Raw genomic sequence first — 17,002 nt, forward strand, 5'->3', positions numbered from 1 at the left:
TGACTGGCAATGCAAACGTTGTTTCACAGTGGTGTTCTGGGAGACTGGCCGTGGCATCTCTCCAGTTTAGCCACACCATTTATACCTAAGCATGGTTCTTTCTCATGATTTAAGCTTGGCTCTTGCATGTTTCTGTAATCACTTCATGTCTGTTATTTTTCAACACCGTTGTTATTTTGCACCAGCCATGTTAAAAGATACTATTCTTTTTTAAAAGGCGGGCATCGCACATCGTTTGCACATTCCATATCATCCGGTGATTCGTGTACTTTTTTACCCGATGCAATAAAAAGGTTCAGTGTTGTAGTATTGAGCCACCTATACCAAAAACAGGGCTCAATTTTAGTTTGCATGCTGTTTTGATCGATTCGGAGACTGTTTTATTTAGTTAAAAGTCCTGAAGTTAGTAAATTACTAAGGTCATACCATTTTGTAAATTGTTCCTAGCGATTGAAGAGCTTGAGTTTTCAAAACAACAGAAAACGTTACAGTCGAATAAACGGTATTAATACTTAAGTCTAAATTCTTACTTAGTTTTCAAAATATCAATCAGACTGCTAAGAAACACAAAATTCAACCCTAAAATAATCAAAATAGGGTCCACTACACATTACAACAAAATTAAAATAGCAAATTTTCACAAATCAAAATCAGGTTGTTTAACCAATCCACCTGTGTGTATAGAGCGCAACTTAACCACCCCACTGAACTTAGACCTCCATAACTTAACGAATAGGACTAGCGGAGGTGTCTAGATAAACTAGTTACATTTTTATAGAACCAACTATGGGATGAGACGAATGTTATGTACTGGACATCCACCGCACTGGGGTCCGTCTATATATGTATGTGCAGATTGCTAATTAAGCATTTTTAATTGATATTAATTATGTTAATATGGAGAGGAAGTTATAAGTCCTGGTTTATTAATACGGGCCTTCGCTCTGATTTATTTTGCTACTGGCTTGAATGATGGACAGTTCGGTTTTCTATTTAAAACTACTTGTAGATATTTGCCTCTATAGGGCTATAGTGACGGCTGAGTAGAATATATTTCCAACTACTCCTACACTTCCCATAGATGTCGTAAGAGCTGCTGGCGAAGCTTCGGATTGAAAATCAGGCGTAGGAACGGGATGGTCTTTAATCAGTAATAGCCTGTCACTCCCTCTTGCCTCGTCCAAGGCGGAAGAAGTTATTGGTAGATTTTACGCGCAAAAAATGTAAGGGCTAACTAAGGGACTACACAATTTCGGAAAGCAGCAAAATGCCTATTTCGAACTGCGAACAGCAGTTCCATTATGTAGCACTCGCATATGCGATCACCAGATATAATCACAGTATTTTCTTCCAAATCAATCTAAGTTTACTCCATCGCAGACATTGCAGAAAGCTTCACGCGCCGGCGCCTGCGCAGGCACAAATTACAAGTAAGGGGCGACGCGCACCGTGTTCCTGTCTCAAGTTATGCTATTCAAACATATTTATGGTTGATTAAAACCTTCTTTGGCCGGCCATTAACGAAGGCGACGGGATTCATTGACAGTTAGGTAGGTGCTACATTTCAGCTATTTTGCCGGTTCTGGCAGTTTTAGAGGTGTGGAATGTGGGTGAAGTGGACGGTTGTCGTATATTCTACTAACAAAGTTACTAGGTAGTTATGACTTATTTGATTAAAACAGATTTCGATGTAATTAGGTTGTGAACTTAGAACACATCCACTAAAGTTTTCAGCTAAAATTCCGTGTCACGTGGCGTCCAATTTTCTACAGTTGTGCAATCGTCTGTGTTGTTTAAGGTTTCAGTCAGTAATGTATAGTAATCAATATCATTTACTATTGTAATTATTTCTAAGTGTTAGTGTATTTTAGTTACATCCTTTGACCTTAGAATATCGCGCTACAAGTATATTATTAATGTGCTGTTTGTTAGGATGTTTGTCCATTACCTAATCATGCTGAAACTACTGAACGGATTTTGATGTTTGGAAACAGACAGGGTATAAGCAGGGTATGATTTGGGTGATAGGATACTTTTTATCCCACAGGAACGCGGGCGAAGCGAAATAAACCACTCGATACAAAGTCTTCATAATAGTAATGTTCTGAAACATTGTTAGTAGTATTATTTATCCAATTCTCAGTAGTAAGTAGCCAATTGAATGTTGTCGGAATGGTAAATTGTGTGAAATGGTAGACTTGGACTAGGACTGGGGGCTATTTCTAATGTGGCCGTGCATGAGCTCAATTATAGGCACGCTAAATGTTCTAGCTTAGATCTAGGTAGAGCTAGGTGGGGGCTTAGAAATACTTTGCTGGTATATAGATAGCATCACGTCTCCTATGTCCTAAAAGGCATGGCATATTTGCACAGATTGACTGACAGCCTGACACGGACAGACTGACAGACTATTATTTATTTATTTTTTGACATTTCAAAAGTACCTATTTATGGTTTAATTGGCAGCTTGAGGAAGATTGGCAGCTCGAGTATGTGATGGATTGATAGTAAGCCATCCATAGCACGCATCTTTCCATACAAAAAACATAGCTTAGCTGAGTCCGTTTCTACAAGCGCTAAGTTATGTGTACTAATAAATATGATTGGTGAAAGCTAAACGCATCCACAGCAACGTAGCCTAGCACATTGCTGGTGGAAAATCATCCTTATTCAGGCTTCTTCTTCAATCAGAGTTTATGTAGCTTAGTAGTAATCTTAGTAGCTAGCTAGCTTAGTAGTAATCCTGTTTTCAAGAGCCAATCAAATCAAGTAAATATTCCAATAAATGTTCAGTTTCATTACCTGTATATTATAATTAAGATTGCTGAAGGTTGTGGCTCAATATCATTTAACGTTATAGGAACTTCAACTAACCCTGCTTAGCCATTTCCAATTACCATGGTACGTTTATATCATACAATTAAAGCTGCTTAACACAGTGACGTAGCGTCCTTGGCGGGGCCCCGTATAAAAAAATAGTTTAGGGGGCCCTTTTGCGGAAAATCATCCAATGGCTTTTTTCGCCCTCTCTTTTATGCCTTAAAGAGGGTAATCGATACCGATGCTATAACAGTGAGTCCATGTTTGAGGGCCCTACGCAGATGTTAATTTTTCATAAAGTTGCTGCCAGCTTTTGAACGCATGCTATACGCGAAAAAAGAAGTAATTGTTTGTTATTTAGACTTTTGTAATTTCTGACATGAAATACATATAAGTTTTTATTTTTATATACGCACGTTGCACCCTTGTAGGCCGCGGCCCCCGTTTTATTGATACGGCAGAAACGGCGCTAGCTACGCCCCTGGTCTAACATCTAACGATAGTTAGATTACCTAGGCCTTTGAGAATTACTTTCCTCCTCTAATAACAGTTCTTTTATTTTATTTCTAGAGCTAATTAGTTTGCGTTTTGTAATAAAAGCTCCTTTATTGTTATTGGTTACGGTTAAAAGATTATTATAAGGTAAAAATAGCGCATTGCAAGATTATGCCAACCCAGAAGGTCTTTTAGGAAGTGGAGGTTTATAATAAATACTCAATCCTTTATTGCTTTCCACATGTAAGACTTAGGTGGTAAACTATGACACATTGTGAACCCTGTCGGGCATAACAATATTTGTCTAGGAGAGAACACACTTTTCCATGACATTTTAAAATAAAAGAATATTTAGTAGTAATAAAAATCATTATTAAAATTATAAATAATCCAAATTTAAATTGAATCATCATATGAGCCATAAGCCGGCGACTACTGAACATAGCATCAATCATCACATCCCCAATAACTTCTAGATTGGCCAGTTGCAAGCGACGCGAAATACGTAGGTATTTTGTAGAGAAGAGTTATAATATACATATGTAATGTCTAAGTAGTACCGGTGCATGAAGCTGCAGGAATAAATTCTTCCACAGACCATTTCTCATGATATAAATCAAAACTTTATCAGACATCAACATGCCTACACGTGGCAAATTATCAGAAGATACTTTAATGCAATCGTGACGGCTACGCACTCCAATTCAAATATTGATCATCGGAACTGTATCGAAAAAAACATAATTCCGGCAATATTGTAAGCATTTCGAATTGAATGCATTGTGTGCGAAACTATTTGTTTCCTTTTTCTGCGTACTCGTATAAAAACTGCGAATTGGTTTGTAGTTTTTACGCATCAGAAGGTCAAATAGTGTCAAATCAACAGAGATGATAGATAGATAATAAACAAGGTTTAAGTATTGTGGTACAGAAAGCGAAGCGATTACAACAAGAAGACGGGTAATCTTTTTAAAAGTTAATGTTTTTTTTTGGTTAGTGGATATTATAAAGACTAGGTTCTATGGTCCACTAGGAACATGTGTCAGATAGACACATATTGTGTCCTCGGAGATATCGGGCGATGTCGGGCGTCACATGTCGCCCACAAATGTTCCTAGTGGGGACGAAGCTTAAAGATGTTGAAGGTGGTTGTTTGTGTGTGCTCCGATGTGGTTTTAGTGACGTAAAATAAGCTAAGCTCCTTTTAAAGGTTTTCCCCCGCCATCATTTTGTTTGATTTGGTTTGATTCTGGGAACCGAACTAAAGACAACAAGGGTAATTTTCATAAAAGGGTGTCAAAAATATATTCCGGTCGAAAGTCACAAAGAAGTCAAACAATAATTATTAAAAAAATCTGTCTATAGTTACGCTTCGCTTCGCAGTAACTGCAGTAGCAGACTAAAAAATCAAGATGTCTTTCTTACACTTAAATAAGTTTGTACATTTTTTACACAAGTGTGAACGGAACCAGTTTGGAGTTCTGCACTCAAGACTCAAGACTTATCACAATTACTCGTGTTCTTGCAAAATACTATCTACTTGTGGGTTTACATCCATTTATCCCCTATTATGTGTGTCATTGTCTTTTTTGGTCTTCTCCTTGAGAAGGATTGGTATGATAATTAGTATAATTACTTGTGTTGGTTTCTTTTAGTAGTGTTACTTATCTATACGAAATGCATATAAAGTAATAATTTTCTTGATCAGATTGTCGAGCAAGAAGTCTTGGGTTCGATTCCCGGATATAGCATTATTCAAGTGCTTTCGATTTTTAAACATAAAAACTCAATTGTAGCACGGATTAATCAATCAATGGAGACCGATTTTGACCACTCAATGACTTGGCTTATTTAACCATTCTTAGGTATACTAAAGATGCGTTTTATTACTGGGGAAAATCATTCAACGACTTTTCCCGCCTTGGGTGAGGCGAGAGTGCGTGTCAGAGTCTACCTGACTGAAAACCCCCGTTCCTACTCCTGCTTTTTCGGGCTGGAGCCCGAGTAACCCGCTAGGCAGATTCATGAAGATACGCTGGAACAATTTATCTACAGACTAAAGCTTAGCTAATCAAAATAAATATAATGTACTAGAATAGAAGTCGTTTATTTGCATCACATAACTGCCGCATCGTTCAAGACCGTGCGTATAAAATTAAGATAGTAATTGCTTGCATACAATCTTTTTATGAAACATAAAATCGTTATAAAAGTCATTATAAAATAGTCAGGACTAGGAAAGTCCTGACTGTTTCCTCATAGCAATAATATTTTATTAGTTTTCATATAAAATATTATTTATTTATAGAGAAGTAACTTACCTACGGCATTTATTAAAATTAATTATTAAGTTATGGGCTTGCTCACGTAACTGTTTGACGAGAAACTCTACTAGTTTCAAGCCACGCGGTGATTTAACGCCGATAACATAATCATTAATTTTGTATGTCTCACGAAAGTTATGATAAAATGTATTTAAATGTATTACGTCAAAGACATGTAAGTTTTGAAGTTAGTTTTAATAAATTATAAAAAAACTGCGTTAATAAACCGACTTCAAAAGAACTAAAACTAAAAAGCATTTTTTATTTAAGGGGGGTAAATCATCCAATGACTTCTCTCGCCTTGAGCGAGGCGAGAGGGAGTATCAGACTTATACTTATTATTCTGTGCTTATACTGACTAAAAACCACCCCGTTCCTACTCCTACCTTTCGAGCTGGAGCCCCGGTAAATGCGCTAGGCAGTCCGCAGCTCCGGATCAAAAACTAAAAAGTATAAAATGACAATAATGTCATAAAGTGTCAATACTCAACACATATATTAGAAGTTGAGAAGAAGTCGGTTCCATAAGTTCCAAACACACTCCAACTCTAACTCAGTTTTTTTTTTATATCCACCAATTGTAGTTGTGTTTAAAAATCCAACATCTATTTATTGTAGATTGAAGAACTACTAACTTGTAGTTGTAGCTTCAGTTACTTCCAGCTAAAGTCCCGATGTTGCTCAGAACCGTTCAGCAAACCGTTTACTCCGATAACAAGATTAAACACACTCAATCGTAATACACTAAATCTTTCATTAGGATACATTATACAAATCACGATCAAGTAACATATACTTACTACCTAATACTATATTATACTTAATACTAATAACATTAATACATATGTGAAAAGGAACGGTTTTTGTTTGTTAGTTTGTTTGTACTGCATTGGCTCTGAAACTACTAGACCGATTTTAAAACTATTTCGTCTTTAGAAAGCTTATTTTTTAGGCAGGATTATTATAAATCAGTTTGTCTAAGGTTCTGATTTGTGCCTTTTCAACCTGCCTTCTAAGAGTGGGGTCTTTGGCAAATTATCCTTGTGTAGAAGAGATCCAACAATGGAATGTTATGATTTGTCACATCCAGACAAACAGGGTTAATTAGACACGACCCCTGCTATTTTTTTTATTTTTATTTTCAATGTGATTTTCATTTAAGAAGATTGAAACATGAGCGCCTTCGGTGCTCTGATTGGTTAATTTATTCGCACCGGATACCAATCAGAGCGCCGAACGTGGCTTCGTTTTGATTGCGTTAAACGTAAATTGAACTCGTAATAAGGATATTGTTAATGATAATTACTTACGTAGATATACAACCGATATTATTTTAGAATAGTTTTTTAATTTCAGGTGAAACCACGAGTCGAAGCTAGTTTTACACACGGGAGCAATCGCTACCGGTCTTTCATTATGCTTGTTGCTCTTACTGCAATCTCGGAAGGCACTTACAAGGTACTTTATGTTCTCGATTACAAGGGATTTTAATTGGTTACAACATTGAACTTATTGTATTTACGGGATATTTTTGAATGCCAGTATCTGAGTTACTTCGTATTAAGGCCCCTGTAGCCTTAGTATAACTTTGTTTTACCTTTAACGAGACCGCGTTTGGCGCTCTGATTGGTTAGTTTATTTGAGCCGACCAATCAGAACGAACGCCGAATGCGGTCGTGTTTCGGTTACAAACTTTTATTAAGCCCTCAGATTGGCTGTTTCAAGTTAACCAACGTAAAGTAACGTTTGGATTGCGTTAGCCTAAAAAGACTCGCACTAGGCACTGCGAGTCATGAATATGTAAGCCATTTACATTCGTCCCTACCTCTATAATTAAATAAACTAACGTTTACATTGATTGATTTACTTATTGAATATCTTCCATTCATTTACCAGTCAGCTATAATAAACATGTATCTAGGAGTAGGCAGTAGAAAGGGGGCGGACCCATAGATCAATGTTAAATTCTACACTCTACGAAGCTTAGAATGTGATTAAAAATATATATAGAAATCAATAATAGAAACCTGGCTGGTTTTATGGAGGTAGGGTTTGTCCTAATAAAAATAAATGTAGACCTATACGTATATAGTTTTTATCAGTCACGCTTATGGCCATTAGATTAACCTAAGGTAACATGTAAGAATAATGTCGGCTAAATACTTCAAAAAATTCTTGGATTGTAAACACACCCTTTTATGACATAGAATAATGCTACTAGATGCAAAAGAAAAACATATAAATAAACAAATAGACAAAAATGTCTTCCACTTTATTATAAAATACGAGGATGGGACCACAACGCCTGCTCTACTACTCTGCTAACATTGTAAATGAAGAGTTATGTTATATCGACATGCGAAAGTCACATTAATTTCTTAAGAACTCGTGATACTTTAAATCGTGTATTAATTCAAATAAGTGAGTGTGATAACTTCACTCTATTGACGGTTTCCTCCCATTGCAGTCCTCACATAAGTGGTCGCAAGATCTGTTCATTTATTAGGTTTTGGACTGTCTTCACTCGATTTTTATTTCTAAATCAGTATCAGATTTTCGTGATACTCAATACTATAAATGACTGCACGGTTGGCGCGGTTGCAAATGGATGACGGGCAACGAGCAGCGGATTCGGTTCCCCTACGGAACGACTTTTTGTGTAAACCACAAATTGTTGTTTTGGGTCTGGGTGTCATGAGCACGTGAACTTATTTGTTTGTAAACACACCCACGACACAGAAGAAAATAAGAGTGCGAGGCTACGTTTAAAAAATAACAGTAAGCTTGAACCTAACTTGACACGGTGATGCGTGGCTGAATACATGACTATCTCCGAGTTTCGGAACTTACATAGATCGGTACGGCCCATAGCACTCTTATTCATCCTTTAAGAAAACGTATGACTATAAATAACAATATTAACACCAAGTATGTAGGTATAAAATAAAGTTAGCTATGCTAATTGGCGACAGTTCAAGTATTATTGGACGCTTGAGAGCAATGTCCACGTCTAAACTTGTTAGTTAACGCAAGAGGCTGGATCTGCTACACATATGTGGCTGTATTTTAATTTACAACTTACAACTTGACTACGTAACTAGTTTCTGATTGCACGTTGACAGTATTGATACTTATTTATTTAAAAGATAGCTTATTTCTGTAAAAAGGTATGAAAAATTTATACTAGGTAAACTGTAAGTACATAGTTAATTTATTAACTGAGAAGCATTATGCAAGTGATTTGTTTTGAAGTTTGGGTTAAAGCGCTATGGATTTTCTCCTGTGTCGTGGGTGTACGTATTATGTCCACCTGCTGTTTCAAAACCTAAATTTATCGGATTACACAAAACGTTGCTTTGTTGCAACACGTTGCGCTGGTAGCCTGGTTACTTTTTAACGTAGGTTTAGTACCAATCGATTTGAGTAATTATTTTTAATTGTTTATTTCTAAAACGATGGGTATAAAAACAATTGTTAACTTTCTAAGTATCTTTTAAATTATAATGGTATACGTTTGCAGGTAGGTTTCAATGTATCTGGATTTTATTATTTTCCTATCTATTTTTTTTTATTTCATTATAAAAATCACTTCATTTTTAATTTGGAATGTAAAACAAAATAATAATATTCTATTTTTCAATTACTTATTCCTTTTTTCTAGAATGGCAATTGAATCTCCCATCTCATACTACTTTACCTGACAACACTGGTAATGTCAAAACTGACATTCGAATTGTCAAAAATATTTCAAATTGAAGTTTTGATTGACGCTCACTTTGAGGTTATTTTATAAACAAACTGCAAAACATCAATATTTTTACCGCTGCAGTTATATTTTTCTAGTAAGAATGTCTAGTAAACCTAATTCTAAGCGTACTATTTACGTTGGAGGACTGGCAGAAGAGGTAGACGAGAAAGTATTGAATGCGGCGTTCGTACCGTTCGGCGATTTAGTTGATGTTCAAATACCTTTAGATTATGAGACTGAAAAGCACAGGGGCTTTGCATTTATCGAATTTGAGAATGCAGAAGATGCTGCAGCGGCTATTGACAACATGGTACGTATAATTTTTATCTCATAAATAGTTCAATAAGCTACGAGAAACAACATAGTCATTGTTACAAAACAGTTGGTGTTTTTAAACATTGTAACATTGAGAGTTCTTGTTAATCAATACAAGGTTGTAAATACTTACAATTTTAACATTCTACACTCTCGAGACTGGTAAAAACTGGGAAAAGTTAACATTTCACAACTTTTCTATCAACATAACCTAACCTCTTTTTGCAAAACGTTACAGAATGATTCCGAACTCTTTGGTCGAACGATCAGAGTGAACATAGCAGCACCGCAGCGTATCAAAGAAGGTTCTACTCGACCAGTGTGGTCTGAAGACTCATGGTTGCAGAAATATGCTGGAGAAACATTACCGGTGTCTAAAGACAGTAATACTAAAGATAAAGAAAACAAAGAGGAGGGAACTAAGGAGAAGACAGAGAATACTAGTGTAAGTTCCAATTTTAAAAATTCAAAATGTTTTGTTTTTTGTTTGTTTTAGTTAAAGGAGAAGCATAGGTGTACTGCATAGTAGTTACTATGTAGAACTGGCTGATTGTAAATTGGCTGATGAACTTCATTGGCTGATTGATGGTAGAATAAAGTACATATTAATGTTGAATTAACTTTAAATAAGGTTTACTCTGTGATTTGCTTAAGAAAACTCTCTAGTTCCGATGTCACAGAGTGGACTTATCAACTATGAGTCAGTTACCCCTTAGTTAGTTTCAGAAGCCATTATAAAATTAGCTAATGTTGGTTAGACTTTATAGTTATCCTTATTAGGAATTTGAGTGGTACTTCACAACCACTCAGTAAGTAATTATGAGTTTTTTTAAAAAACTTGAATTCAATTTTAATTATTATTATCTATTTTTTTTGATAATTACACAATCCTTCATGGATGGAATGTAGTGTTTACAAATAATGACCTATTCAAATAAATTTATTAACAAGTTCAATACAGTTCATGAAGCTTGAAACGGAACATCTGTTCAAGTTTGGCAACTATAATCCTAAGTGTTTCATCCCAAATTGTTAATTTATAAAATAACCCTCAAAATAAAAACTTTGATTCCTAAATGTTTTAGAAGAATTAGGCATCTGCAAACCCTTCAATACTAAGGGAAGACTGCGTATGAAATTTGAATTGTAAGAAGCTTATTAATAACCTACTAGCTGAGCAAAGGCCTCTTCTGCACGAAGCGAATTTGAGCATTAGGTCAGCGGCTACCTGCTCAATGCGTGGTGGCATTTGCAAATTTTTATCAGTAATAATTTGTTGATAATGTGTAAAGTACAATGTTTTCCTTTGTTTATAATTGATTTATTCATCTTTAAAGTAGAATAGTAAATACTTACAGAAACATATAGTATCAGTGGTCTGTATAAATCATCTTAGATTGTCAACAAATAAAAGTAAGTTTTTTGAAAACAAAACAAAACAATGTTCATGCAATATAATTATTTAATATTAGCAACAAGATGGTTCTATTACCTCTAGTTTGTTTTATTTATATAATACCTAAAGAAAATAATACAATATATCAGAAAACCAATATATTTATGGAGAATACGAACAAACAGTCAAAGATTTCCATAATAAAAGTCGTGGTGTCAAGCAGACCTCACGTTGGGCAGAACTTATGTAATGCTGAAAGCAGGACGTCGGTACTAGAAGGTTAACGCAAAAGTCACAGGTTTACTCATGTACATTTATAAAGAAAAAACTCTACTAATTCCGAGTCACAGAGGGACACTTCAACATGAGCAGTTAATTTAGTATGTCTCATGATAGTCATTATAAAATTATTAATGTTGGTTTAGACTTTATAGTATCCATTAGGAATTTGAATTACTTCACAAATATTTTCCCAGTAAGTAATAAAAGAGTTTTCATTAAAAAACTATGAATTCACTTTTAATTATTATTATCTATGTATTTTGATATGGTACACAATCCAGTTGGTCATGGATGGAATGTAGTGTTTACAATAATAATTGGAAATAAATCAATTAACATAGTACTTGCAGTTCATGAAGTTCTTTAAAACATGGCTGTTCAAGTTTGTATACTATAATCCTAAGCATGTAATTGTTTATTTTAGATTCACAATGTAAACTTTGATTCCTAAATTCTTTTAAATATATTAGGAATCTGCAAACCCCTTCTCCTTAAGGGACATTATCATATGAAATCATAATTATCAACAGCTTATTAATAACCACTGCTGAGCAAAGGCCTCTTCTCACGAAGAGAAGGTTTTGAGCATTAATCACCGCGCTTGCTCAATGCGTGTTGGCATTTCAAACTTTTTATCAGTAATAATTATTATAACCCCAGGTTTCCTCACAATGTTTTCCTTCACCATAATTATTTATTTATTTAAAGTAGAATAGTATAACATTACATTATTACATTAGTCAGTGGTGTATAAATCATCTTAGATTGTATGAAATATTATTGATTGAAAACAAAACAAAACAATATTCATAATATACTTTGTATTATAACAGCAAGAAAACATATAAAATCTAGTACAAACAATTTTAATACTAAAGAAAAATAATTCTAATACTTCCAGGCACCACCAAAACCGATGGAGAAGCGTAACCCACAAGTGTACTTCGATATAAGCGTGGGCAAGCAGTCGTTGGGCAGAATCATCATGATGCTGAGAGCTGACATAGTGCCAAAGACCGCGGAGAACTTCAGGGCTCTGTGCACACACGAGAAAGGGTTTGGATACCAGGGGAGCAGTTTTCATAGAATCATACCTGATTTTGTATCCTTTTTTGAAGTAAATTTATGTATTTTTACTTTGTGGTATGAAAAGATGAAGATACTAATTGTGTGAGTGAGTGCCATTGGCAAGTGTTTTAGTGATGCTTCAGCACGAATGGGCCGGCTCAGCCGTACTGTTACCACTGATCACAGAATGCCGACGTGAAAAATGCTTGTTTTGTGTTTCGTTATGTAGTGAGGTTACCGGATAGCTTGCTACCCTTGATTGAACCCTTCCAGAACCCTGATTCATTCATCAATGCTTTATATCAGCATGTCGTAAAGCCAAATTATCCTTAACTAACCACTACTAGATGTGTCAAGGCGGAGATTTCACGAATCACAATGGAACGGGCGGCAAGTCAATATACGGGAGGAAGTTTGACGATGAGAACTTCACATTACGACACACAGGACCCGGTATATTGAGTATGGCGAACTCAGGACCTAATAGCAATGGATCACAGTTCTTTTTATGTACTACCAAGTATGTATTTTGTTTATATTTACTGATTTTAGTTATAGTTTTAAAATAAGAGCGTTGTTGAGAACAACGCCATCTATTGGTTCCGCGTGGGAAATTAGCATGTAAAAATTGCCATCTGTTTGTTGTTGAATTTACACAAATATTTTTACTTTAGAGTTGCAACGATATTTCGCAAAAGTTATTGAACAAATACATAGTAAAACTTTTAAAACAAAGATTTTTTGTTTTTATAAAACGGGATAATGTATCTTGTAAACAGCGCCATCTATGTTGAAAATTAAACACTAATATAAAAGTAATGAATATAACCAAAAGTTTTTACTATTTTCTCAGGACGGATTGGTTGGACGGAAAACACGTGGTGTTTGGTCATGTTATATCAGGATTGGATGTAGTCAAGAAAATGGAGAAGTATGGCAGTAAGACAGGACAAGTATCCAGCAAGATCACCATCAGTAACTGTGGAGAATTACAATGATTTTAACTCGTTTGATGTGTTTTATTTTTACTTTACGTGTTCCATGAAAACATCACTAAGATACTATATTGATTCGCCGTGTGGGGCGAGTGAGCATAAGTGCCATTGGCAAGCGATGGCACTCGTCTCGGGTGAGATTTCCGGGGATAGGATGGTGACCCCCATTACAGAGCATAGTAGGTATATACGATCATTAAATAGTTGGGGAAAAGACGTAAGTATATGACAGATTATTTTCTATAGTGACACCTTTTACATAGCATATTGCTATATACTGGAACAATTCCAAACCTCGTGCTACTCTTCAATAATTTTCTAAAAACCGAAAACAGCCCATCAAGACTTTGCCTGACTGAATCCCCGGATTCAACCCGAGACTTGTTATAGTTGCACAGATTTTAAACAGGTGAAAACTTCTATATCTGGCTAACTTAGGAATCGAAGTCAGTTTCCTAATTTATAGTTTTATTCTACCGCAGTTCAAGAGTTTAGTGCCCTATCGTGTAATTCACATTTTTATCTCCATAATCGTATCCAGAGCCCATTTTACAACTAAAACAGGTGGGCGTTTCTATCACGTAACTATAACAAAACAAATAAATGGACTGTCACAAACGCCCTTATATTTATTGATCAGTAAATAAATAAACGTTTAGTCGAATGTAAACATAGCACGCCCACATGTACATTAAGTCGATTAACGCGTTACAAATTAATTCATCATTATTCAAGTCTACTTTAGTAAATGTATGTATGGATGTACCATGGCATGTTCGGCTCATTATTAAGTTCCTACTTTAAAATATTGGGACTTACTTGTTTATATTAGCCTCGTCCCGTGGTCGTAAGTGTTACTGACCAAACAACAGTATCCTAGGTTTAGTTATAGGTACTGTTCAAAGTCAAAGTCAAAATCAATTAGGCAAGGAAAGTACTGTTGAACGTCAAACCAAAAAAAGTGTCAGTCTGTCTGTCAAGTCCTCTAGGCTTGAGGCTATTAAAGTGCAGATTTTATGGAGAAGAACGGACAAGAAACTCCATAGTTTACTCTAGAAGTAACTCTACTGGTCACTTTTTTTTTCAATCATGCTGCTATTAGCGACGACATAGCGGTCTTGGCGGGGCACCGTCAAATATAATTGATACGGCGCATAGCACGCCCCTGTATCTCATTAATTCTACTTTAGTATGTATGGATGATGGCTGTTGGAATATTATTATTTTCCTATTTATAAATAATACTTACTTTTTATTTAGCCTCATTGCCTGGTCGCAGGTGTTACTGCTGAATAATGGTGTCCTGGGTACGATTGTCGGATTTAGAATAGGCCTATTGTTCAAAGTTAAAGGCAAAATCAATTAGACCTGGAAAGTACAGGTAACAAAAAAAAGTGGGCAACCGGCTGCCACGCCACGTGTTGCGGGTTCGATTCCCACACGAAACAACTTTTTCTGAAATGCACAAATTGTTGTTTCGGGTCCAGGTATCATGTGTATGTGAACTTGTATGTTTGTTAACGTACCCGCGACACAAGACAAAAGTATGGGGCATCGTAAAAAAAAAACATAAATCAGAAGCCTGTCAACCCTGGTTCTGCTTATAATACAAACTGTTCAAATACCTATTACATTAAACAATATCATTGTTTACAATACTTACCTACTATACCTACATGCTCATGTCTAACTTGCTTTGCCTTCAAACCGAAGGTTATGTTTATCCAGCAATATATTTGTCAACAAGTCGCATCGTTCATTTCCATAATGCATCGCCAGCTTTGTCCTTTGAGCTGCAATGCTATGTCGAAGGTTTGCACCAAGGACCGCATGCACAATTTATATTTAGGGAGCTAGTACCACAAATATTAACTCAAGACTGTGCTGAAGAAGTCTGTTTGCATAAGTCTTTGTTCTAAAGCAGTGGTTCGCAACCGATAGTCGACCAAAATAGAAATAAAAAATAACAAAAACACACAAGACAATACTTCTGTATAATAAATACCACGGGTTTTTTGAGGCATGAAAATCATTGAATGACTTCCTCCTTGGGTGAGGCGCGAGGGAGCGTCAGACTCTTACTAACTAAAAACCTCCCCGTTCCTAGTTTAAAATAACGATAAAGTTCCGTAAAAAAAATTTTTAGGGGAATCGGCTGGGGGGGGGGGGGGGCTGGTCAAAGATAATTATTATGATCTAGCTTAATTATTTATGGTTAGGCAACTCTTCTTAAGATAGTTCCTAGCACAGGAAGCGTTTACAAAAATCTTTTACCAAGGTAAAAGTTCCTATAAAATCCTTGCAGCACTCGGTAATAAACTCTAGAACATTAGGTACATTTTCCCGGTTCCGTTTAACAAACCGACCGCCATTTTATTTGAGACGGGTGACGGGTCACTGAATACTAATCCTCAGCTTTACCGGAGATTACGCTGCACTGAAGTCAAGGATTACACTAATGTCAAGCCGTTTGAATTAGGAACAGTTTTTTAAATGTTCTTAGCAACTATGATTAAAACTGATCCGGAGCTGCGGACTACCTAGCGGGTTTACTGGGGCTCCGGCTCGACAAGCAGGAGTAGGAACGGTGTGGTTTTTAGTCAGTAACAGTCAGACACTTCCTCTCGCCTCGCCCAGGGCGGAAGAAGAAATTGGATGACTTCAACAAAAAAAAAAACTATGATTAAAAATTAAACATTTTAAACTTAACATACTTAAGTAACATACCTACTATATTATCTAGATTACGTGAAGCCCTTTAATCTACTACGGGTAAGCGTTGCACTGTGCAACAATGTGCATTATTTATGTGTGATGTGACGTGCACTGTGTACCAATAGTTCTTAATTCTGGACCAAGTTAATACTAAGTGAATATTCGAAAATCCGAAAATACCTCCACCATAATAACCGACCCGGGAATTAAAACCCCTTTGAATCTTATCATTTGTGGCTACTTTACCAAAGAGGCAGTCAGACAGTTATTTAAAATAATAAACGATTTATTATGTTTAAACGGTTTATTTTTCGTCAAAGCAGACTGTAGACAGACGATTCGATAGAATAAGATAAATGTTTATGTGTCATTATTATTGAAACGATCAATCGGATAAGCAAGTTTAAAAAAGGTCAAACGAAGGAAAATTTTGCCTTATACTACCTACAATAACTCAAACTTAAATTACTTTTAACATGATAACGGTATTTTCCAAACTACATTTCGAAGCAAAACAAACAATTTTACTTACTTACATATGAATAGTTTATTGAAATCACTAAAACCACAACATTGCTTGACATTGTGGCATATTCAATGTTTTCAATGAAAACGGTTTTCCCGCGCGCGGGCTGTCACAGTGACAATGCGTGCCGCCATCTTGTTTACGTTCGCTTTTAAATATTCAAACTGTGGAGTTTGGTTCGGTAAACATTTTACGCTTGGGTGGTAGTCTTTTACGTTTGTTGACGAAATTGGTGATTTTTATACTAAAGTTTGAGTAAGTAGATTACAGTTTTTTCTTTTGGTGGTTTTATAGTCGTTATTGCTGTGATTTGGTTTC

The 17,002-nt window shown here is 35.7% G+C and overlaps 1 protein-coding gene across 3 annotated transcripts; it reads left to right on the forward strand.

Annotated features, from left to right (window-relative positions):
• Nucleotides 1-9,381: 9,381 nt before the first annotated feature.
• On the forward strand, nt 9,382-13,457 carry LOC118262524 (peptidyl-prolyl cis-trans isomerase-like). Of its 3 annotated transcripts, XM_035573961.2 has the most exons (5): nt 9,382-9,697; nt 9,941-10,147; nt 12,282-12,482; nt 12,796-12,968; nt 13,302-13,457. In XM_035573961.2, the coding sequence occupies exons 1-5, from the start codon at nt 9,488-9,490 to the stop codon at nt 13,444-13,446; spliced, it is 936 nt and encodes a 311-aa protein (XP_035429854.2). In that variant the 5' UTR covers nt 9,382-9,487; the 3' UTR covers nt 13,447-13,457. The 3 variants fall into 3 exon arrangements, with proteins under 3 accessions (XP_035429854.2, XP_050553724.1, XP_050553723.1); XM_050697767.1 differs by lacking the exons at nt 9,382-9,697; nt 9,941-10,147 and adding an exon at nt 11,644-11,762; XM_050697766.1 differs by lacking the exons at nt 9,382-9,697; nt 9,941-10,147 and adding an exon at nt 11,686-11,787.
• The last annotated feature ends 3,545 nt before the right edge of the window (nt 13,458-17,002 follow it).

Source organism: Spodoptera frugiperda, chromosome 12, assembly GCF_023101765.2.
Source record: "Spodoptera frugiperda isolate SF20-4 chromosome 12, AGI-APGP_CSIRO_Sfru_2.0, whole genome shotgun sequence".
In the NCBI taxonomy this organism is placed as follows: Eukaryota; Metazoa; Arthropoda; class Insecta; order Lepidoptera; family Noctuidae; genus Spodoptera; species Spodoptera frugiperda.